The 26,219-nt window shown below is 41.3% G+C and overlaps 1 protein-coding gene across 1 annotated transcript in view; it reads right to left on the bottom strand.

Annotated features, from left to right (window-relative positions):
• Window positions 1-358: 358 nt before the first annotated feature.
• The window catches only part of LOC121005523 (arsenite methyltransferase-like), a 79,458-nt gene continuing 53,597 nt past the window's right edge, over window positions 359-26,219 (bottom strand). The window contains exons 7-11 of the mRNA XM_040438295.1: window positions 21,324-21,405; window positions 17,039-17,167; window positions 15,748-15,890; window positions 6,614-6,724; window positions 359-370 (exon numbers count right to left, since the gene is read on the bottom strand). Of these exons, the coding sequence (XP_040294229.1) occupies window positions 359-370; window positions 6,614-6,724; window positions 15,748-15,890; window positions 17,039-17,167; window positions 21,324-21,405 (477 nt within the window). The remainder of the gene's footprint in view (window positions 371-6,613; window positions 6,725-15,747; window positions 15,891-17,038; window positions 17,168-21,323; window positions 21,406-26,219) is intronic.

The raw sequence follows: 26,219 nt of genomic DNA, 5'->3' as shown, positions 1-26,219 counted from the left end.
CAACTCCAGTTCGTACCTGCCATTTTCTAAGAAATGATTCATGATTCCATCATCTGCTAGAAGTAGCAATATAGCCGATTCTGCCGGTCTCAGCGGTCAATCACCCAAGAACAAGTTTATTTTACTACGGGTTCCCCTCCTGCTCTGAACAAGGCAGCACCAGATACCTTTGCAACCAAAGCCATTTGCAAATAATTAAATGAATAAAAATCCCCTATTCTTCTGTTTTCACGCTTCTAGTTTGGAAGTTAGAACAGATCTGTATATACAGCCTCATTCTGCTTCATTTTTCATTTTAGATGCATTGGAAAATGTTAGAGAAGGTGGATATAGCCTTTGCTAAAGGTAACTGAAAGCATCAGAAACGTAGCTTAAAAGGAATGTGTCATCAGAAAATCACGTATTGTTTAAACCACTTTTTATGTTTAACGTGTTTTAAAAATAATTTTTAGTGTTGTTATTTTTAATTTTCCATGTCAAAATCTATATTTAACCCCTTACTGACGAGTGACGTACTATGTATGTCATGATGTGGTGTTAGTTACCGCATCATCACATGCACATACACATACTTGTGGTGACACCGGCATCTTAACGGGTGTCACGGACTACAGGGCTGTCCGGGGACCAATCACAGCGGTCCCTGTTTCCAGATTGCTGTGATTGCTCACTCAGATCTGTCTGAGTGACCAATCGCAGAGCGCCCTGCTTGTAGGCAGGAAAAAAAAAAAATCACATAGTGCAGCTCCGATCTCCTCATTGTGACAGTTACACTTCAGGAGATCGGAGCTGCGCTGCCCTGGTCTCCTGTCAGAGTGCCCACAAGTGAATTACCACACCACACAGTGCCCCAAACACACACTGTTCCCCTGACAACCCCATCCTCCAACCACCCTTCCTCCCTACAGAACTTCAGTGTTTTGTTTTTTTTTATAAAATAGTGTAGTATATAGGTCAGTAGGTAACCTGAAATAGTTGCGGTTAGTGTTAGAGTTAGGCGTTTGTAAAAAAAAAATTATATAATAAAAAAATAAATATATATATATATATAAAAATTACTGGTAATTAGATAGTTTTAGTTAGTTCACCAGAGTACGGGCAGTTAGCTAGAAATAGTTTAGGCGTTTGAAAAAAAAGAAAGATATACAAAAATAATATATATAAAATTACTGGTAATTAGCTGTAGCTAGTTAGACTGAGTACTGGCAGTTAGATAGAAATAGTTCGGAGTAGTGTTAGGGTAAGAGATTTGAATAAAAATAAAAAAATCTAGAAAAAAATATATTTAAAAAATATACAAAAATTATATATATATATATATATATATAAATTGTTTGGACTAGTGTTAGGGTTAGCGGTTTGAAAAATAAACATTTTAAAATATATAATATATATATATATATATATATATATATATATATATATATATACTGTATATATAAATATATATAAAAATTGTAGTTTGCAGCATATAAGATGGCTGAGCGTATGTATACGGCAGAGGAGGCATACGCATTTATCTGTTCTGATACAGAAAGTGCAAGCGAGACAGAACAGTTTCAAATTTCGTCATCGCCGCTAGCACTAGTGATGACGAACCACAGCAAAGTCGCAGACGAGACTCTTTGCCTGGCACTAGCGCCATTGACCCCGAATGGATGCCCACAGAGTCATATGCTCCATCTGTTCCAGAATTTAATTCTGTCTCAGGCATCCGTTATTATGGGGTTTAGGGGGTGGAATTTTTTAAAACCTTCTTATCAGAACTGCTAAATTTGATGGTTGAGCAGACCAATTTATACGCTGCTCAATTCATCGCTAGTCACCCCACCTCATATTACAGCAAGAATGGCGTATGGTGCCCTGTTGTTGTCGCGGACATTTTAAAATTTTAGGGGCCTCCTTCTAAATATGGGTCTCATAAAAAACCCACTATGAGATCTTATTGGTCATCTGATGTGTTGTACGATACCCCCATGTACAGGGAAGTAATGACAAGACAGCGATTTGAGACAATCCTGCGATTTCTGCGCTTTGCTGACAACACATAGTGCCCCCCATGTGATGACCCCAGCCATGACAGGCTTTATAAAATTAGACCCCTTGTAAATTATTTAAATGAAAAATTTAAAGAGGCCTACACCCCAGAAAAAAACATTGCCGTGGACAAGTCACTTGTCCTTTTTAAAGGCAGGCTTCAATGTCGCCAATATTTGCCAAGGAGATGGGCACGATTTGGGCTAAAAATGTATAAGCTCTGTGAGAGCGGATCTGGCTACACCTATAAATTTAGAGTGTATGAGGGCAAAGATACCCAGTTTTGCCTTTCTGAATGCCCTCCTTCCCTCAATGTGGCAGGTAAAATAGTGTGGGATCTTTTGCAACCTCTTTTAGATAAGGGGTACTACTTGTACGTCGACAATTATTACACCAGCTTACCCCTTTTCAGGTGCCTTTCAGTCAGAAAGACAGTGGCATGTGGCACCATACTCCGCAATCAAAGAGGCCTGCCCAAGCCTTTTGTGAACAAAAAATTGAAGTCTGGGGAAATGAAGGGCCTTTGCAATGGGGACATCTTACTTGTAAAATATCGAGACAAAAAATATGTCCTCATATTGACATCTATACATCCAGACAGTAGCAGCCCTCTTCCTGTGCGTGGCACAAATACCACCGTCTGTAAGCCTGTCTGCATACAGGATCACAATAAATATATGGGTGGGGTGGACCTTGCAGACCAAATGCTGCAGCCCTATAGCCCGGTCAGGAAATCCCACATTTGGTATAAGAAATTTGCAGCTCACCTTATGCAAGTAGCCCTGTATAATTATCTTGTCATGTTCCAAAAAGCAGGGGACCAAGGAACATATCTTGATTTTCAAGAACAAATCCTTTGCCATACTTCCCTAGATTTTTAATTTAATCAATTCACATTTTTTTTTACTTCTTTTATGCACTTTTGGCCATTTTTTATTTATTATGCAATACACCGTTTTATAACACTCCACATTTCATTATATTATTAGCCAATTATAATTTGGAAAATTAGACAAACTCCAAAATGTAAAAATAAATTCTTATTATACCCGTAGATGAATACCATAAAATAATAAAATTCTCACTACACCCCTAGATGAATACTTTAGGGGTGTAGTTTCCAAAATAGGGTCACATTTTGGGGCACCTCAGGGTAACTTCAAATGCAACACAGTGCCTGAAAATTATTCCAGTGAAATCTGCCCTCCAAAAGCCATATTGTGCTCCATCTGTTATAAGCTCTGCCGTACGCCCATACAGCAGTCGACAAACACATATGGGCTGTTACTGTAAACTGCAGAATCAGGGTAATAGATATTGAGTTTAGTTTGGCTGGTAACCCTTGCTGTGTTACAGTAAAAAATTGATGAAAATGGAAAATCTGCGAAAAAAGGGAAATTTTGACATTTCATCTCCATTTTCCTTTAATTCTTGTGGAGCAACTAAAGGGTTAACAAAGTTTGTAACATCAGTTTTGAATAACTTGAGGGGTGTAGTTTCTAAAATAGGGCCTTTTTTTGGTGGTTTCTACTATGTAAGGCCCACAAAGTGACTTCATAACTGAACTGTAAAGAAAAACAAACGAACCAGCACCTCCTTAATAAGTAAATTTGAGAACGCAGGTGCATGCTACTTTGGCTGAAACACAATGTGATTAGTAGAACTACAAGTAACAGCACTCTGCTAGTCAATTGCACAAAGATATAAGCAAATACTGAATAAAAAATAGCTGTTTGGTGGCCATATTTACTGCAAGGGCAGTTAGAAGCTCTTTTCGCATATAATTGATCAAAAATATGTCGGGCCCATCTACCAGACGACAAGGTGGCTTCTAATCAGATGGGGCCTACTCTAACATGCCTCTCCTGGGCTTACAGCCTACAATCTGGGCAAAGTAGCACCCAGCTATATCCTACACATGCCTCTCCCAGGCTGTCAGCCTGCAATATGTTTCAGCCAAGGCAGCGTGCACCTGCGTTCTCAAATTTGCTTATTATGGAGGTGCTGGTTCGTTTGTTTTTCTTTCCTATTATCACTGCCACTGGGGGGTGGCGCCCCCTGTTGGTGAGTTTGAACCGTGCTCCACTGCCCATTTATCATGTGCTTTTAATTAGAAAGATTGTACAGATGTATTCTACTTTGCCCATATAGCAGGCTTACAGCCTGGGAGAGGCATGTGTAGGATATAGCTGGGTGCTACTTTGCCCAGATTGTAGGCTGTAAACCCAGGAGAGGCATGTTAGAGTAGGCCCCATCTGATTAGAAGCCACCTTGTCGTCTGGTAGATGGGCCCAACATATTTTTGATTATATGCGCAAAGAGCTTCTAACTGCCCTTGCAGTAAGTATGGCCACCAAGCAGCTATTTTTTATTCAGTATTTGCTTATATCTTTGTGCAATTGACTAGCAGTGTGCTGTTACCTGTAGTTCTACTAATCTCTTCATAACTGAACTGGTCCTTAAAAAAGTGGGTTTTAGACATTTTCTTAAAAAATTTAAGAATTGCTTCTAAAATTCTAAGCCTTCTAATGTCCTAAAAAAATAAAATGACATTTTCAAAATGATGCCAACATAAAGTAGACATATGGGAAATGTAAAGTAATAACTATTTTCTGAGGTATCACTATCTGCCTTAAAAGCAGAGAAATTAAAATTTTCTAAATTATAAATTTTTCCAAATCTTCTGTAAATTTGGGATTTTTTTAACAAATAAAGGTGAAACATATTGACTCAAATTTACCACTAAAATGAAATACAATATGTCACGAGAAAATCCTAGAATGGCTTGGATAAGTAAAAGCATTCCAAAGTTATTACCACATAAAGTGACACTGGTCAGATTTGCAAAAATCTGTCTGGTCACGAAGGCGCAAAATGACCCGGTCATTAAGGTGTTAAACAAAAGCCTTAAAATCCTGCAGTTTTCGCCAATAAACCTAATAATAGGCGCCACTTCTTTTACTGCAGTCACCTGCTTATGTGTCATTCCAATCCTGCCTGTAATGATATCACCTCTGTGTACAGATAAGACAGGATCCTCCATTCACAATAGGTGATTGTCGGAGCTTATCTATTCTTTCCTTGTACAATGACCTCTGCACAGGTCACAGAGCAGCCTAGAAAACTCTCCCATAGAAGTCAATGAGGTCTCCTCCAGACCATTATGTCTATGTCCAATGGGGCTGCCATAAAGCATTTTTCTTAATGCTCTGCAAATGTTGTTAAGAACAACTCAGGCAAGATGGCCGCCCCCATAATCATGTTCAGAAATAGAATAAAAAAAAAAAATCTACAATTAGAAAATAAAACAGACTAGAAGAAAAAGATATGTGTCACTGGTTTTAACTAGATTTAACTGGCAGATGACACATTTCCTTTAAGGTTCCTTGGATCAATTACAGAATTTTTAACAGGGCGGTCCACCTCTGCATCGCATGTACACAGCACAGAACAAAATATTACTGCTATGTCACAGAACCTGTATAATGCACACTACAGGGAATATAAAGACAGTGATATTACAGTTAGTGTTGGGCACGAATATTTGAATCGCGAATATTAATCGTGAATATCGGCACTTCCAGAATTCGCAAATATTTAGAATATAGTGATATATATTTGTAATTTAGAATATTCTACTTTTTTTTTTCATCAGTAACCTCCCTTCTTGCTTGTCAGCCAATGAGAAGGCTGCAATGTCTTTGTCTGAACTTAGCAACATCTCTAGCAACCAATAGGAAAGTTGCCTACCCCTTACTATATAAGAAGCTCCTCAGCAGCCATTTTCTACAGTTTGTTTTTAAGTTCTGAGAGAGACAACAGTGTCATTGCTGTGCTCTGTGCTTTCCACTCATTACATTAGATAGATAGATAGCTTATATATATATATAATACAGATAGTTAGTGTAGGTTATATCCTGATATAGTGTAGCTCTTGCATTGCAGGGTGTTAGGTAGTGTGATAGGTTCTGCTGTCCATACATACATGCAGACCTGCTAAAATGTGAAGCAATCGCGTATATAACTGCATATAAAGCCATTTTTTATGTTCTGCCGTGCTAACCATTTTCTCCAGTCTCAGGAAACTTCTAGCAGCTAGGAAAATGTAGCAAAAGTGACCTCTTGAAGCTCATCAAGAGAATGCCAAGAGTGTGCAAAGCAGTAATCAAAGCAAAAGGTGGCTACTTTGAAAAACCTAGAATATGACATATTTTCAGTTGTTTCACACTTGTTTGTTATGTATATAATTCCACATGTGTTAATTCATAGTTTCGATGCCTTCATAGTCATTAAATTAAAGAAAACTCTTTGAATGAGAAGGTGTGTCCAAACTTTTGGTCTGTACTGTATATAAATACACACGAAAGGCGCCAGAAGGAGGCAAGGAGCGTCCAAACAACACAAGGAAGTCCTCCCTTTGGATGAAACATATGCCTCTCAAATAAAGTGATTTTTTAATATACGAAAGTGCAGAAAAAAACAACCAAGTTTATACAGTCATGATTTCACAAATGAATTCCTAATAATACATAAATTACAGCCATGTTACCTCCGCTGAGCACAAAACAAAACCAACCTTATTAGATTCTAATGCGTTTTCCAAGGGTAGAAATGAAAAATGCTCCTCAAATCTAGAGATTTTCAGGATTCCTTGCAGCTCCTCGTCCACATCAACAGCCTGTCCTTCCTTAAAAAAACATTACATAGCATATAAGAGATTTTTTTGTGAACCTTAAAGGGGTTGGCCAATATATATTACTAGCACACGTGCGGGAACAGCACATACATGCAGCTAATAACTGACTCATTGGTGCCAATGGTTTAATATGTCTAATTTATGTCCATCTTACCTGCTTTCCTGCGCTGCAATCCAAAAATGGCTGCTAACGGAGGGTCACGTGACCAGTCCCGTCCATCATTCACTTATACTGTGGATGGATAGTGCATGCGCAAGTCCATATGTATTCCACACTGAATAGTGGCCATTTTGGAACCACAGCGCTGGCAAGCAGGTAAAAGGACCTGCACCTTTGGCTTCAAGAAGTTGTCCGGGTTCAGAGGTGAACCCGGACCTACCCCCATTTTCACCCAGGCAGCCCCCTTATATGAGGACTGGAGCATTTCATGCTCTGATGCTCTCCTTTGCCCTGCACTGAATTGTGCAGGGCAAAGGCTTTTTCTGGAGATCTGGTGATGTAGAAGGGCTCTCCGTGGGTAAGCTAGGCGGAGGTTTCCACCTATCTGTGTTCCCGTTGATGTCACTGGCACTAATGGGCGGGCTTTAATGCTTCCCTAGCCTGTAAAACAGCTAGGGCAGCGCTAAAGCCTGCACATTAGTTCCGGTGACGTCACCAGGAACACTGCTAGGTGGAAGCCTCCTCCTAGTAGTGTAAAAAATATAAACAAACAGCCCTTGCCCTGCCCGATACAGCACAGGGCAAGGGAGAGCATCGGAGCATGAAATGCTCTGATGCTCATATCAGGGGTGCTGCCTGGGAGAAAAAGGGGATATGTCCGGATTCAGCTCTGAACCCAGAAAACCCCTTTAATAACAACTATTACTAGCTGCACGTATTTGCTGTTTCCAGCACATATGTAGCTAGTACTATATACAGTCAGGTCCATAAATATTGGGACATCAAGACAATTCTAACATTTTTGGCTCTATACACCACCTCAATGGATTTGAAATGAAACAAGCAAGATGTGCTTTAACTGCAGACTGTCAGCTTTAATTTGAGGGTATTTAGATCCAAATCAGGTGAACAGTGTAGGAATTACAACAGTTTGCATATGTGCCTCCCATTTGTTAAGGGACCTAAAGTAATGGGACAATTTGCTTCTTAGCTGTTCCATGGCCAGGTGTGTGTTATTCCCTCATTATCCCAATTACAATGAGCAGATAAAAGGTCCAGAGTTCATTTCAAGTGTGCTATTTGCATTTGGAATCTGTTGCTGTCAACTCTCAAGATGAGATCCAAAGAGCTGTCACTATCAGTGAAGCAAACCATCATTAGGCTAAAAAAATAAAATAAAACCATCAGAGAGATAGCAAAAACATTAGGCGCGGCCAAAACAACTGTTTGGAACATTCCTATAAAGAAGGAACGCACCAGTGAGCTCAGCAACACCAAAAGACCCGGAAGACCATGGAAAACAACTGTGGTGGATGATCGAAGAATTCTTTCCCTGGTGAAGAAAACACCCTTCACAACAGATGGCCAGATCAAGAACACTCTCCAGGAGGTAGGTGTATGTGTGTCAAAGTCAACAATCAAGAGCAGACTTCACCAGAGTGAATACAGAGGGTTCACCACAAGATGTAAACCATTGGTGAGCCTCAAAAACAGGAAGGCCAGATTAGAGTTTGCCAAACGACATCTAAAAAAGCCTTCACAGTTCTGGAACAACATCCTATGGACAGATGAGACCAAGATCAACTTGTACCAGAGTGATGGGAAGAGAAGAGTATGGAGAAAGAAAGGAACTGCTCATGATCCTAAGCATACCACCTCATCAGTGAAGCATGGTGGTGGTAGTGGCATGGCGTGGGCATGTATGGCTGCCAATGGAACTGGTTCTCTTGTATTTATTGACAAAAGCAGCAGGATGAATTCTGAAGTGTTTCGGGCAATATTATCTGCTCATATTCAGCCAAATGCTTCAGAACTCATTGGACGGCGCTTCACAGTGCAGATGGACAATGACCCAAAGCATACTGCAGAAGCAACCAAAGAGTTTTTTAAGGGAAAGAAGTGGAATGTTATGCAATGGCCAGGTCAATCACCTGACCTGAATCCGATTGAGCATGCATTTTACTTTGCTGAAGACAAAACTGAAGGGAAAATGCCCCAAGAACGAGCAGGAACTGAAGACAGTTGCAGTAGAGGCCTGGCAGAGCATCACCAGGGATGAAACCCAGCGTCTGGTGATGTCTATGCGTTCCAGACTTTGTGCTGTAATTGACTGCAAAGGATTTGCAACCAAGTAGTAAAAAGTGAAAGTTTGATTTATGATTATTATTCTGTCCCATTACTTTAGGTCCCTTAACCCCTTAAGGACATAGGACGTACCGGTACGCCCTATTTCACGAGTCCTTAAGGACCAAGGACGTACCAGTACGTCCTGACTTAAAATCTGTATTCCGGCGCCCCAGGGGTTAATCGGAACGGGATTTCGGCTGAAATCATTCAGCCGGCATCCCGTAACAATGCAGGGGGGGGTCATTTGACCCCCCCGTATCGGCGATCGCAGCAAACCGCAGGTCAATTCAGACCTGCGGTTTGCTGCGCTTTTTGCAGTTTCTGATCGGACCGCGGGGATCAGAAACTTTAGAGTGGCTAAAATCAATATTTTTCACCCCCCCCTGCACCCCTGCACGATTTTATGCCGGCGGGTGGTGCGGGGGGGGGGTGTCGCAGGCGGTGGGGGCGTTGCGGGAGGCGGGCGGTGCGGCAGGCGGGATCGCGATCCCCCGCCCGCCTCCCCATGAACGATCGTTGGCTTCTAGTGGGTATACCAGGGTGCCAGCACATTGCTGGCACCCTGGTATAAACGGCTGACATCTGTGCAGAAGAGAGCCCCCCGACAGCCCCCAGAGAGCCCCCCTCAGCCCTGTGCTTACCCTTCCCCGTCTGCGAAGTTCTGAGCAGACGGGGAAGGTTCCCATGGCAACAGGACGCCTGCTCAGGCGTCCTGCTGTCCATGGTGCTGAACAGATCTGTGCTAAAAGCATAGATCTGTTCAGTGTAAGTAAAATACAGTACAGAACAATATATATTGTACTGTACTGTATTATACGGACATCAGACCCACTGGATCTTCAAGAACCAAGTGGGTCTGGGTCACAAAAATGTAAAAAAAAGTGAAAAAAGTTAAGATAAAAAAAACAAACATTTATCACTGAATAAAAATTAAAAAAATAAAATACACTACACATATTAGGTATTGCCGCGTCCGTAACGACCTGATCTATAAAACGGTCATGTTACTTTCCCCGCACGGTGAACGCCATAAAAATAAAAAAATAAAAACTATGAGAAAATTGAAATTTTGCCCACCTTACTTCCCAAAAAAGGTAATAAAAGTGATCAAAAAAGTTGCATGTACGCCAAAATAGTACCAATCAAACCGTCATCTCATCCTGCAAAAAATGAGACCCTACTCAAGATAATCGCCCAAAAACTGAAAAAACTATGGCTCTTAGACTATGGAAACACTAAAACATGATTTTTTTTGTTTCAAAAATGAAATCATTGTGTAAAACTTACATAAATAAAAAAAAGTATATATATTAGGTATCGCCGCGTCCGTATCGACCGGCTCTATAAAAATATGACATGACCTAACCCCTCAGGTGACCACCGTAAAAAAATAAAAACAAAAACGGTGTAAAAAAAGCCATCTTACGTCACAAAAAGTGTAATAGCGAGCGATCAAAAAGTCATATGCACCCCAAAATAGTGCCAATCAAACCGTCATCTCATCCCGCAAAAAATGAGACCCTACTCAAGATAATCGCCCAAAAACTGAAAAAACTATGGCTCTTAGACTATGGAGACACTAAAACATTTTTTGGGTTTTAAAAATGAAGTTATTGTATAAAACTTACATAAATAAAAAAAATAGTATACATATTAGGTATCGCCGCGTCCGTGACAACCTGCTCTATAAAATTACCACATGATAAAACCTGTCAGATGAATGTTGTAAATAACAAAAAAAAAAAACGTGCCAAAAAAGCTATTTCTTGTTACCTTGCTGCACAAAAAGTGTAATATAGAGCAACCAAAAATCATATGTACCCTAAACTAGTACCAACAAAACTGCCACTCTATCCCGTAGTTTCTAAAATGGAGTCACTTTTTTGGAGTTTCTACTCTAGGGGTGCATCAGGGGGGCTTCAAATGGGACATGGTGTCAAAAAACCAGTCCAGCAAAATCTGCCTTCCAAAAACCGTATGGCATTCCTTTCCTTCTGCGCCCTGCCGTGTGCCCGTACAGCAGTTTACGACCACATATGGGGTGTTTCTGTAAACTACAGAATAAGGGCCATAAATAATGAGTTTTGTTTGGCTGTTAACCCTTGCTTTGTAACTGGAAAAAAAATATTAAAATGGAAAATCTGCCAAAAATGTGAAATTTTGAAATTGTGTCTCTATTTTCCATTAAATCTTGTGCAATACCTAAAGGGTTAACAAAGTTTGTAAAATCAGTTTTGAATAGCTTGAGGGGTGTAGTTTCTTAGATGGGGTCACTTTTACGGAATTTCTAATCTAGGGGTGCATCAGGGGGGCTTCAAATGGGACATGGTGTCAAAAAACCAGTCCAGCAAAACCTGCCTTCCAAAAACCAAACCGCGCACCTTTCACTCTACGCCCTACTGTGTGGCCGTACAGTAGTTTATGGCCACATATGGGGTGTTTCTGTAAACAGCAGAGTCAGGGCAATAAAGATACAGTCTTGTTTGGCTGTTAAACCTTGCTTTGTTAGTGGAAAAAATGGGTTAAAATTGAAAATTAGGCAAAAAAATGAAATTCTCAAATTTCATCCCCATTTGCCAATAACTCTTGTGCAACACCTAAAGGGTTAACGACGTATGTAAGATCAGTTTTGAATACCTTGAGGGGTGTAGTTTCTTAGATGGGGTCACTTTTAGGGAGTTTCTCCTCTAGGGGTGCATCAGGGGGCTTCAAATGGGACATGATGTCAAAAAACCAGTCCATAAAAATCAGCCTTCCAAAAACCATACGGCGCACCTTTCACTCTACGCCCCGCTGTGTGGCCGTACAGTAGTTTACGGCCACATATTGGGTGTTTCTGTAAACGGCAGAGTCAGGGCAATAAAGATACAATCTTGTTTGGCTGTTAACCCTTGCTTTGTTAGTGGAAAAAATGGGTTAAAATTAAAAATTAGACAAAAAAATGAAATTCTCAAATTTCCTCCCCATTTGCCAATAACTCTTGTGCAACACCTAAAGGGTTAACAATGTATGCAAAATCAGTTTTGAATACCTTGAGGGGTGTAGTTTCTTAGATGGGGTCATTTTTGGGTGGTTTCTATTATGTAAGCCTCGCAAAGTGACTTCAGACCTGAACTGGTCCCTAAAAATTTTTTGGGGTATTACTATGTATTACAGAAGTAGAGAAACTGGAACTTTGAAATTTGCAAATTTTTCAAAATTTTTGGTAAATTAGGTATTTTTTTACCAGTGTCATGAAGTACAATATGTGACGAAAAAACAATCTCAGAACGGCCTGGATAAGTCAAAGCGTTTTAAAGTTATGAGCACTTAAAGTGACACTGGTCAGATTTGCAAAAAATGGCCTGGTCCTTAACCACTTCCCATCTGGGCCCTTTGCCCCCTTCCTGACCAGGCCAAATTTTGCAAAACTGACATATCTCACTTTATGTGGTAATAACTTTGGAACGCCTTTATTTATCCAAGTCATTCAGAGATTGTTTTCTCGTGACACATTGTACTTCATGATAGTCATAAATTTGAGTCAAAATATTTCACCTTTATTTATGAAAAAATCCCAAATTTACCCAAAAATTTGAAAAATTTGCAATTTTCTAAATTTCAATTTCTCTGCTTTTAAAACAGAAAGTGATACCTCATAAAATATTTATTATTTAACATTCCCCATATGTCTACTTTATGTTGGCATCATTTTGGAAATGTCATTTTATTTTTTTAGGACGTTAGAAGGCTTAGAAGTTTAGAAGTAATTCTTCAAATTTTTAAGAAAATTGCCAAAATCCACTTTATAAGGACCAGTTCAGGTCTGAGGTCACTTTGTGGGGCCTACATAGTGGATACCCCCATAAATGACCCCATTGTAGAAACTACACCCCTCAAGGTATTCAAAACAGATTTTACAAACTTTGTTAACCCTTTAGGCGTTCCACAAGAATTAAAGGAAAATGGAGATCAAATTTTTAAATTTCACTTTTTTGGCAGATTTTCCATTTTAATCAATTTTTTTCTTTAACACATCGATGGTTAACAGCCAAACAAAACTCAATATTTATTACCCAGATTCTGCGGTTTACAGAAACACCCCACATGTGGTCATAAACTGCTGTATGGGCACACGGCAGGGCGCAGAAGAAAAGGAACTCCACATGGTTTTTAGATGCCATGTCCCATTTGAAGCCCCCTGATGCACCCTTACAGTAGAAACTCCCAAGAAGTGACCCCATTTTGGAAACTAGGGGATAAGGTGCCAGTTTTATTAGTACTATTTTTGGGTACATATGATTTTTTGATCATTCATTATAACACTTTATGGGGCAAGGTGACAAAAAAATTGGTTGTTTTAGCACAGTTTCTATTTATTTATTTTTGCAGCGTTCACCTGAGGGGTTCAGTCAAGTGACATTTTTATAGAGCAGATTGTTACGGACGTGGCGATACCTAATATGTATACTTTTTCTCATTTATTAAAGTTTTACACAATAATAGCATTTTTGAAACAAAAAAATTATGTTTTAATGTGTCCATGTTCTGAGAGCTATAGTTTTTTTATTTTTTGAGAGATTTTCTTATGTAGGGGCTCATTTTTTGCGGGATGAGGTGACGGTTTTATTGGTACTATTTTGTGGGACATACGCATTTTTGATCACTTGGTGTTGCCCCTTTTGTGATGCAAGGTGACAAAAATTGCTTGTTTTGACACAGTTTTTTTTTTTTTTTTTTTACGGTGTTCACCTGAGGGGTTAGGTCATGTGATACTTTTATAGAGCTGGTTTTTACGGACACGGCGATACCTAATATGTCTATTTTATTTTATTTTTTCTATTTTTAATTTTTTTTTTTTATTCCTTACTTGGGAACTTTTTTTTTTTACATGTGAAACTTTATTTTATTTTATTTTTTCAACCCTTTATTTTTTTTTATTTTTTTTACACTTTTCGTCCCCCATAAGGTCATACAAGACCTCTGGGGGACATTTGCTTCACTTTTTCTTTTTTTTTTCACAGTTGATTTCTCCTGTAACTGGGGCTGACATAGTAGCCCCAGTTACAGAAGAAATCCACCCCTATAGAGGCTGTACAGCAGCAATCCTGCGCTGTACAGCCTCACAGCAGGGCTGATCGAGGTCTCTGAGAGACCTCACACAGCTCCTGCACACTCCGGTCACGGCGGTCACATGACCGCCGGGCCGGAACAGGAAGCGCTGTGCGCTTCCTTCTCTGCAGACACAGCGCTCGGTGAGCGCTGTGTCTGCAGCGATCGTGAAGGCAGGGACACCTGGGCACTGTCCCTGCCTTGTCTTAGGGTTGCCCTGCTGTCACTGACAGCGGGCAACCCGATCAGCAGCTGCACGATTAGCGTGCAGCTGCTATTTCTGACAGGACGTTCTAAAACGTGCTGTCAGAAATAGACGTCCACCCATAGGACGTTTATATCCTATGGGCGGACGTGAGGCGGTTAAGGTGAAAATGAGCCCGGTCCTTAAGGGGTTAACAAGTGGGAGGCACATATGCAAACTGTGGTAATTCCTACACTGTTCACCTGATTTGGATGTAAATACCCTCAAATTAAAGCTGTCAGTCTGCAGTTAAAGCACATCTTGTTCGTTTCATTTAAAATCCATTGTGATGGTGTATAGAGCCAAAAATGTTAGAATTGTGTCGATGTCCCAATATTTATGAACCTGACTGTAGTAGCCAACCCCTTGAAAGAGACTGTCCCATAACAACAACTTATCCCCTATTCTCAGGATAGGCGGTAAGTGTCTGAGTGGCGGGGTCCAAGCACAGGGGCCCCTGCCTATCACTGGAATGGTGGCATTGTTCCCCGTTTGGAACGGCAGACAAGCATACGTGTCCATCATTCCATTCAACTCTATGGGACGGAAATAGCCAGTGGTTGGACCTTTGCAGATCACACACTTATCCCCTAGCCTGTGGACAACCCCCTTAAGAAAGTACAAACATTTGTAGCAGTTATCCATTTAGGCAAAGCCAACCTACTGGTATTTTCTTGGTGATACCCCACCAATGGGGTCCAAATAACAATTCCATATATTTAGCAACTACAATTCCAGACATCTGATGAAGTAAGGCTGTGTTCACACTAGATGCTGTGCTGTCTCGTACAATGGATCTAAATGAAGACTGGCGGACCTCATTAAAGGAGTTGTGTAGTGTGAGGATATTGATTACCTATTCTCAGGATAGGTTATCAATATTAGATTGATGGGTGTCTGATTCCCATCACCACCCATTGATCAATTGATGGGGCCTTGGCCCTTGCAAAAGCACTGTTTCCTCTTCACTGTTTAACTGCACACCATCTTGCTTGTAGCGGCTGCGCAGTGTAATTGCAACTGTTCTTCCCATTGAAGCGAACAGGACGAGCAGATGCAATTGCACACCACTGCTACGATCTAGAAAGCGTGCAGGTAAACATTGAGGAGGACGCAGCACTTGCACAAGCGCCGTGACCTCTTCAAACAGCTTATTGGTGGGGGTGATGGGAGTTGGACCCCCGCCGATGTAATATTGATGACCTGACCTAAAGATAAGTCATCTATATCATCACACTACACAACCCTCTCAACTGCTACCACCCACCTCTAGGATCCCCACCAGTCATAAACTGACGGCATATCCTAGCCGTCGCTTTACAAGATGGGAGCCCCCTTTAATGCTTAAAATGACCAAGTTTTAATAAAAAAGTCATAAAATCAGAAGAATACCTTGAAAGAAAAGTTTACATCAAACTGTATTTCATTTTCATAACCTATGACGCCCCCTTTGTACATTGCCTGACACTTTTCCTTGTTAGCGTCTTTCGGGAGCTTGAATAGTCGGAAGGTAGCAGAGACGAGCTTGTAGTCACCTGAAAAGAACACATTGTGAAGATGTGCGAACAGTATGGTACACAAGTACTGTCAGTACTGAAACAGCTACACCTAGTGGGCAATACATAGTAATGCAGTGCAGCTGTGGATCCTGCCATTGTACAAGTGTGGCCAGTCTGCTGAACCTTTGAAAGCCAGGTTGTGTGTGGTACTGCAACTCAGCCCACTAACAGATGGGGTACTGTTTGTAAAACCTCTTCAATGCAAATATGTAGTAGTGTAGGAGTTCTAAATAACAACCAACATATTACTGCTACATGTTTCCAGCCCACAAAATACCACTTTCCCGACCAATTGTTTACTATAATGCCTTCGGAAAGTCTTCAGACCCTTTCACTTTTTTACATTTTGTTATGCTGCGCCCTTTTGTTGAGTTTTCTCCCATCAGTCTACACTCAATACCTCATAATACAAAGTGAAGACAGAATTTTAGAAATCTTTCCTAATTTATTGAAAATGAGAAATGAAAATCTTTCATTGACATAAGTATTCAGGACCCTATACTCAGGACTTAGTTGAAGCCCCTTTGGCAGTGATTACCACTTCCAGTCTTCTTGGGAATGATGCCACAAGGTTTGAAAAGCTGGATTTGGGGATTTTCGATCATTCTTCTCTGCAGAAGGTTGGATTGGAACCTTTGGTGGACCGCCATCCGGAGATGTTCGATTGAGTTCAAGTCAGGGCTGTGGCTGGGACATTCAGGACGGTTTTCGACAATTTTTTTTTTTTAATTAGACAGACACAATTTTAATTTTTAAAAATTGTAATAAAAAAAAAACTTGTTTTCATCCACTTTTTCCAGCTTTTAGGTCAGTAAGGTGGAACAGGTGCTTCATAAATATGCAACTCATTCTGACCACTATATTTCTCAGTGTATCCACGCCAGACAAATGGCGTAATGACATTAATAAATCTCCTGTTCCCTATCTATTGCAAAGTTGGTTGCCTGCAGTCACCACTAGGGGGAGCTAAGTGTATGGGAATATATGCAGTTACAACTGACTGAAATGGAAACTGTAATAATAATCTGTTTGCACTGAGGTGCCCCTAGTGGGGACTGCATGAAAATGCAGAGTTTTCAGGATTTCAGCCCTTTGATTCATTCTTAAGGTTTCAATGAACTTACTGGCAACATCTTCTAGCTCCTTGTTAAAGGTGATGTTCCGTGAAGTGACAAGGCGTGGGGGACTGAATCCTATCTCTTCAGCGAACTTGAAAAGGTCCTTCCACAGCAATGCTCCACCAATACCTTCACCTGGGTCAAAGAGAATAGCTGCATTAAAGTTATTCAAGCTCCATTCATTAATCTGCTCACGTCTGAGTGATCTGGCACTGAGCCATAGGAGGAGGTAAAAGTTACAGTCGCTCCTAGGGTCCCACAACATGTCCAGGAATATCAAAGTTTATATTCTTCTCCTCTCTCTAAAGGATAAAAAAAGATACTTAAAGGGGTATTCTGGTTAGATGATGGTATCCCCTATCCTGTAGATAACTATTAGATCGGTGGGGTTTTGACCGCTAAGACCTCACGATCACAAGAGTAGGGACCCTGTAATCTGCAATGAATGTAGTGGCAGATCGAGCATGTGTACTGCCGTTCCATTCATCTCTAGGGGACTGCTGGAAATAGCAGAGTGCTGTACTTGGCTAGCTCTGGCAGTGCCATAGAGAGTGAATGGAACAGTAGTGTCCATGCTTGACCTACCACTACATTCATTGCAGATTACGGGGCCACCGTTTCCGTGATCAGTGGGAGTCCCAGTGGTTGGATCTTCACTGATCTAATAGTTTTCCCCTCACCTGTGGATAAGAGATGACTTTACCTTAATGGAATACAACTTTAAAGGGCTTCTGTCACCCCACTAAAGTGATTATTTTTTTTTGGGCTAGTTAAATTAGTTATATTGCGATATATGAAAATATAATGGTGTTACTTACTTTGATCCAGCAGTTTCTTCCAAAAACGAAGTTTTATAATATGTAAATTACGTCTCTACCAGCAAGTAGGGAGGCTACTTGCTGGTAGCTGCTGCAGAAAACCGCCCCCTCGTCGTGTTGATTGACAGGGCCAGCCGGGATCTCCTCCTCCGGCCAGCCCTGTCGGCATTTCAAAAATCGCGCGCCTGTGTTCATTCGGCGCAGGCGCTCTGAGATGAGGAGGCTCGTCTCCTCAGAACTCCCTCAGTGCGCCTGCGCCGATGACATCACCGAAAGAGAAGACGTCATCGGCGCAGGCGCACTGAGGGAGTGCTGAGGAGGCGAGCCTCCTCATCTCAGAGCGCCTGCGCCGAATGAACACAGGCGCGCGATTTTTGAAATGCCGACAGGGCTGGCCGGAGGAGGAGATCCCGGCTGGCCCTGGCAATTTTGCGGAACAGGTGCGGACCCATTCATTTTCAATGGGGCCGGAATGTGCTGTCCGCATCCGCATTTGCGGATCCGCACTTCCGCTCCGCAAAAAAAATAGAACATTTCCTATTATTGTCCGCAATTGCGGACAAGAAAAGGCATTTTCTATGAGAGTGTCGGCGATGTGCGGTCCACAAAATGCGGAACGCACATTGTCGGTGTCAGTGTTTTGCAGATCCGCAAAACACATACGGATGTGTGAATTGACCCTAATATGTTTAAAAATCTGCATTGCAACTCAAGCACTTGACTGCATGTATCATATACAGGGAGTGCAGAATTATTAGGCAAATGAGTATTTTGACCACATCATCCTCTTTATGCATGTTGTCTACTCCAAGCTGTATAGGCTCGAAAGCCTACTACCAATTAAGCATATTAGGTGATGTGCATCTCTGTAATGAGAAGGGGTGTGGTCTAATGACATCAACACCCTATATTAGGTGTGCATAATTATTAGGCAAAATGGGTCAAAAGAAGGACTTGACAAGGCTCAGAAAAGTCAAAAATAGTGAGATATCTTGCAGAGGGATGCAGCACTCTTAAAATTGCAAAGCTTCTGAAGCGTGATCATCGAACAATCAAGCGTTTCATTCAAAATAGTTAACAGGGTCGCAAGAAGCGTGTGGAAAAACCAAGGCGCAAAATAACTGCCCATGAACTGAGAAAAGTCAAGCGTGCAGCTGCCAAGATGCCACTTGCCACCAGTTTGGCCATATTTCAGAGCTGCAACATCACTGGAGTGCCCAAAAGCACAAGGTGTGCAATACTCAGAGACATGGCCAAGGTAAGAAAGGCTGAAAGACGACCACCACTGAACAAGACACACAAGCTGAAACGTCAAGACTGGGCCAAGAAATATCTCAAGACTGATTTTTCTAAGGTTTTATGGACTGATGAAATGAGAGTGAGTCTTGATGGGCCAGATGGATGGGCCCGTGGCTGGATTGGTAAAGGGCAGAGAGCTCCAGTCCGACTCAGACGCCAGCAAGGTGGAGGTGGAGTACTGGTTTGGGCTGGTATCATCAAAGATGAGCTTGTGGGGCCTTTTCGGGTTGAGGATGGAGTCAAGCTCAACTCCCAGTCCTACTGCCAGTTTCTGGAAGACACCTTCTTCAAGCAGTGGTACAGGAAGAAGTCTGCATCCTTCAAGAAAAACATGATTTTCATGCAGGACAATGCTCCATCACACGCGTCCAAGTACTCCACAGCGTGGCTAGCAAGAAAGGGTATAAAAGAAGAAAATCTAATGACATGGCCTCCTTGTTCACCTGATCTGAACCCCATTGAGAACCTGTGGTCCATCATCAAATGTGAGATTTACAAGGAGGGAAAACAGTACACCTCTCTGAACAGTGTCTGGGAGGCTGTGGTTGCTGCTGCACGCAATGTTGATGGTGAACAGATCAAAACACTGACAGAATCCATGGATGGCAGGCTTTTGAGTGTCCTTGCAAAGAAAGGTGGCTATATTGGTCACTGATTTGTTTTTGTTTTGTTTTTGAATGTCAGAAATGTATATTTGTGAATGTTGAGATGTTATATTGGTTTCACTGGTAAAAATAAATAATTGAAATGGGTATATATTTGTTTTTTGTGAAGTTGCCTAATAATTATGCACAGTAATAGTCACCTGCACACACAGATATCCCCCTAAAATAGCTAAAACTAAAAACAAACTAAAAACTACTTCCAAAAATATTCAGCTTTGATATTAATGAGTTTTTTGGGTTCATTGAGAACATGGTTGTTGTTCAATAATAAAATTAATCCTCAAAAATACAACTTGCCTAATAATTCTGCACTCCCTGTATTAATGCCATTCCAATAGTCAGGGGGTAAGGATATATTTTTGCACCTATATTACAGCCACAAGTCCATAGGAAATTGGTCCTAAAGGAGTATCTTAGAACCATAGGATATGCCCCTATTGTAAGACCGTTCAATAGGTGGGCAGGCTCCCTTGCTGCTTTCCTAGAAGTGAATGTGAATGTGTCTTCTTCCCAGCAGGCCCCGCCATCAGGTTCACTCTGTCTCTCCAAGCGGCCTGCTTGCCAGCCAGGACTTCCACCTTTGCCCGTAGGCTGCGCTCCCTTCAGCTCTTAAAGGGCCAACCGACATGCACCCTCATCTTCACCACCCAATGTCTTGCAACCCTAAGGTAGTTTAGGTACCTGTGTAGGAGGATACCTGAGCAATAGGTTCCTTAGCTTGCTAGCTCCTGGGAAGGTGTGTTGTATTATTTTGTCTGCCTGTTTACCGACCTCTGACTGTTTACTGAACTCCGACCTTCTGCTGCTTGGGGTGACCTCACACCATTTACCATTAAGCACATACTCTGCCGGCCCTAACCTTGGCCTGTCCCTGACTTCGATTATACCTGACCCCTTGGTTCCGTGCACCTGTGTCTCTTGACGTCCGTTAGCCAGCTGTTAACCGCACAGACACTACTACAGGTGATAACCCCTATTTCCTCATAGATTGTCCCCTATGTCCTCATGGGTTGTAAGCTCTTGCCAGACAGGCCCTCATTTCTCTTGTTTAATTATTGACTTGTTTGTTGCTATGTAATGTATGTTTTTGTTTGTACACATAAACTCTTATTGTAAAGCACTGTGGAACATGTTGGTGCTCTAGTAATAAAGATTATTATTATTATTATAGCAGCCTGGTGGTTCCCCTGCAGCGAAGTCCAGATCCCTGTACCTGGGTTAAAGGGTGAATACCAGAGACTGCTAGGATAGCACTGCTTAGGATGGGCCCAAAGTTAAATCTTTTGGTTCCACATGGCCAGCTGGACAGAGTGAGGAAGGACATGGATGGGTAACCTCCATTCTAGAGATAACTGTGTGTCCTGGAGGTGAGAAGTGCATCTATCATATGTTTCTAGCATGTCCTAGGGATATGATGAGAATACACTTTTAACTTTTTTCTCAATAACAACTATAGAACCACTTTCTCTGACAGCTACTTATGTGTCCAGAAATTTAAAATCCACTTACCCCACACCATTTTGTTTTTCTTCAGTTCTTCAGAAAGTGTCTTGTTGATGTACATGTCACTGAAGAACATTTCACCTCCATTCTGGTGTAGAGAAGACACATCAGTTTCATGAATATCAGCACCTCAACTTACAGTATATACATAGCGCCAGTGCATTTTTAAGGTGCCACTACTATGTACAGTACAGACCAAAAGTTTGGACACACCTTCTCATTCAAAGAGTTTTCTTTATTTTCATGACTATGAAAATTGTAGATTCACACTGAAGGCATCAAAACTATGAATTAACACATGTGGAATTATATACATAACAAACAAGTGTGAAACAACTGAAAATATGTCATATTCTAGGTTCTTCAAAGTAGCCACCTTTTGCTTTGATTACTGCTTTGCACACTCTTGGCATTCTCTTGATGAGCTTCAAGAGGTAGTCCCCTGAAATGGTTTTCACTTCACAGATGTGCCCTGTCAGGTTTAATAAGTGGGATTTCTTGCCTTATAAATGGGGTTGGGACCATCAGTTGCGTTGAGGAGAAGTCAGGTGGATACACAGCTGATAGTCCTACTGAATAGGCTGTTAGAATTTGTATTATGGCAACTAAGTAAAGAAAAATGAGTGGCCATCATTACTTTAAGAAGTGAAGGTCAGTCAGTCAGCTGAAAAATTTGGAAAACTTTGAAAGTAAGGGCTATTTGACCATGAAGGAGAGTGATGGGGTGCTGCGCCAGATGACCTGGCCTCCACAGTCACCGGACCTGAACCCAATCTAGATGGTTTGGGGTGAGCTGGACCGCAGAGTGAAGGCAAAAGGGCCAACAAGTGCTAAGCATCTCTGGCAACTCCTTCAAGACTGTTGGAAGACCATTTCAGGTGACTACCTCTTGAAGCTCATCAAGAGAATGCCAAGAGTGTGCAAAGCAGTAATCAAAGCAAAAGGTGGCTACTTTGAAGAACCTAGAATATGACATATTTTTAGTTGTTTCACACTTGTTTGTTATGTATATAATTCCACATGTGTTAATTCATAGTTTTGATGCCTTCATAATCATGAAAATAAAGAAAACTCTTTGAATGAGAAGGTGTGTCCAAACTTTTGGTCTGTACTGTATATACAACATACTAGCATGAGGTGGACCTTTTATATCAAATGATGAGTTAAACCAAGCATTTTTATATGACAAAGAGATTCATTCAGTTTTCAATATAGGGTAGGATGTCTTCTATGTTTAGGTGTGTATGTGTAGGACTGTAGCTGTAGGTTGCAGTCACCACCAGGACCTAGTGCCACGTAAGAAGACACCAGTATTATACATGAAAGCTGAGGTCTTTGAAATTTGGCAACACGGTCCAGGAGCTTCTTGTCATGCCTTTGGTTTAGCATGGTAAGAAATGACATTTCTGGCAGTCACTTAAAGGGCCTAAAGGGATTATGTACTTGGCAGACCCTGAGGCCATTGTTACTTTCTGACTGCCATAGCACCAAGATGAAAAAGAGATCTCCATGTAAGTGTTACGTTCGTTCCCCAGTGAAGCCTCATGCACATGCCCGCCATCTACGGACGCGGACCCATTCACTTGAATGTGGTGCTCAATCTGCATTCGACGATCTGTACCGTTGCGGAGGCAAGGACAGAAAACCCATGGGCTTCCAATCCGTGCCTCCATTCTCTACCGCACCATATCTGCTAGACTGCAGACCCATTTAAGTGAATCGGTGTGCACACGTCAGGTAGTATTATGTGGACCCGCTCTTTGCTGGCCGCTATACGGGCACGGACCTGCTACGGTTGTGTGCATGAGGCCTAAATGTGAATTTTCTTTCTTGAAATGAAGGGTCAATTTGAACAGCCCAGAATGGACTCTTAAGGGACTATATACAGGAGTATGTGACTGCAAATAATATTATAAGTGATAACCAACATGGGTTTACCAAGGACAGAGGTTGTCAGACTAACCTGATATGTTTTTATGAGGGAGTGAGTAGAAGCCTGGACAGAGGGGCGGCTGTGGATGTAGTGTTTCTGGATTTTGCAAAGGCTTTTGATACTGTCCCTCATAGACGTTTAATTGGTAAAGTAAGGTCTATAGGCTTGGAAAGTATAGTTTGTAATTGGATTGAAAACTGTCTGAAGGACCGTGTCTAGAGAGTTGTGGTCAATGATTCCTATTCAGAATGGTCTCGGGTTATAAGTGGTGTACCCCAAGGTTCTGTGCTGGGTCCTCTATTATTTTATTTATTTATTAATGATATCGAGGACGGGATTAATAGTACCATTTCTATTTTTGCAGATGATACTAAGCTATGTAGTACTGTGCAGTCTATGGAAGATGTCCATAAACTACAAGCTGACTTGAACACTTTGAGTGATTGGGCATCAACTTGGCAAATGAGGTTCAATGTGGACAAATGTAACGTTATGCATTTTGGTAGTAATAATCTCTGTGCTTCATATGTCCTAGGTGATGTAGCACTGGGGGAGTCACTTATAGAGAAGGATTTGGGTGTCCTTGTGGATGGTAGATTAAATTACAGCATACAATGTCAATCAGCTGCTTCTAAGGCCACCAGGATATTTCATGCATTAAACGAGGCATGGACTCGCGGGGCAGGGATGTAATACTACCACTTTACAAAGCGTTGGTGCGGCCTCATCTAGAATATGCAGTTCAGTTCTGGGCACCAGTCAATAGAAAGGATGCACTGCAGCTGGAAAAAGTACAGAGGAGAGCGACTAAACTGATAAGGGGCATGGAGGGTCTTAGTTATGAAGAAAGATTAAAAGATTAAAATTTAATTAGTCTTGAGAAGAGACGTCTAAGGGGGGACATTATTAACCTATACAAATATATAAATGGGCCATACAAAAAATACAGTGAAAAACTGTTCCATGTAAAATGCGCTCAAAAGACAAGGGGCACTGCCTCCGACTGGAGAAGATAAAGTTTAGTCTCCGGAAGTGTCAAAGCTTCTTTACTGTAAGAACTGTGAATCTGTGGAATAGACTTCCTCAGGACGTGGTCACAGCAGGAACAGTGGACAGTTTTAGAAAGGGTTTAGATGAATTCTTAAAAAGAAACAACATAAATGCTTAGTCTCAATTCCTTCTGGGATTCGCGTCCCCACCTATCCCTTGGTTCAACTTGATGGACTTTTGTCTTTTTTCAACCATATTAACTATGTAACTAAGCAGCATTTGGGTCATGACAAAACTCTTGGGTGACAACGCCAAATCTGCTTGATGTTGTGTAGATCTATTGCTGTCACTCCCATAAAGATGATGTGCTGAGGCAGCCACTTCCCATCTCGTCTCAGATGTGACTTCTTAGAAAGCAATATTTTGGGGAAAACAAGACTCAGTTACACATAAAATTTTGTAAGAGTGACATTTAATTAAAATTTGTTGGAACATCTTCATATTTACGCTCTGCTGTCATCTATTGGTATTCATCAGGTATATTGCTGATGTTATACTTATTTTTCTGCTGGGGACATCCAAGAATTACAATATCCCAATAGTAAGGCTACATTCACACAACTGTGAAAAAAACAGCCATTAACTGTCACTTTTTCATAGCTATTTTGTATCAGAGACGTGCATCAGTTTTCTGGACGTTTATCCATTTTTAATGACCACTTTGCATCAGTTTTTTTTATGGTCGCTAAAAGCGGCCATTAAAAATAGATTCATTTCATAGGCTTTTTTTTATCCCAATCCCTGCAGTGCCCTTAGTATACATAATGGCCCCCATAGTGCCCCTGGATATCCAATGGCCCCCATTATGCCCCACAGTATAAAGAATGGCACCCATAGTGCTCCCTACTATAAAGAATGGTCCCCATAGTGACCTCCAGTATAAGTAATTGCCCTCTTAGTGCCCCCAGTCTGAGTAATGGCCGCCTGTGCCCTCAGTATATATAATTTACCCATGTTATGCCTTCATTAATTATAGTGCCATACCCCCCACCCCAGGTAGTGCCAACAATAATAAAAAAAAAATACTCACCTCATCCACTTGCACGTGAGGGAACACTTGCTCTGGGCTGGAGGTACCAGGACCTGATGTTCCCTTATGTTCCCTTATGTGACATCACAACACTCGGAGAGTCAGGTCCTGCTACCTCCTGTGTGGAGCAAGTGTTACCTCAAGTGGATGAGGCCCCTTTTTACACAGTGTACCCGTTTTTAATGGACGTTAGACCGATGCACCCCTGTCTAAACAGCAGTTATAATCTGCCTAATTGATTTCAATAGGGTCCGTCTCAAAGTAAAAACGGCCAAAAATAGGACATGTCCTATTTTCTGATGCCTGTTTTTCACTAGCCATTAAAAAAAACAGCCCCATAGACTTTAATTGGTCCTAAAAACGAGTGTGTAAGGACTTTTTTTTACTGTTGTGTCAATCTAATATAAAGTTGCAAGAAAAAGTATGTGAACCCTTTGGAATGATATGGATTTCTGCACAAATTGGTCATAAATGTGATCTGATCTTCATCTAAGTCACAACGATAGACAATCACAGTCTGTTTAAACTAATAACATACAAAGAATTAAATGTTACCATGTTTTTATTGAACACACCATGTAAACATTCACAGTGCAGGTGGAAAAAGTATGTGAACCCTTGGATTTAATAACTGGTTGAACCTCCTTTGGCAGCAATAACTTCAACCAAACGTTTCCTGTAGTTACAGATCAGACGTGCACAACGGTCAGGAGTAATTCTTGACCATTCCTCTTTACAGAACTGTTTCAGTTCAGCAATATTCTTGGGATGTCTGGTGTGAATCGCTTTCTTGAGGTCATGCCACAGCATCTCAATTGGGTTGAGGTGAGGACTCTGACTGGGCCACTCCAGAAGGCGTATTTTCTTCTGTTTAAGCCATTCTGTTGTT

Source organism: Bufo bufo, chromosome 6 (assembly GCF_905171765.1).
Source record: "Bufo bufo chromosome 6, aBufBuf1.1, whole genome shotgun sequence".
NCBI classification, from domain to species: Eukaryota; Metazoa; Chordata; class Amphibia; order Anura; family Bufonidae; genus Bufo; species Bufo bufo.
This window is presented reverse-complemented; position numbering and strand designations above follow the sequence as displayed.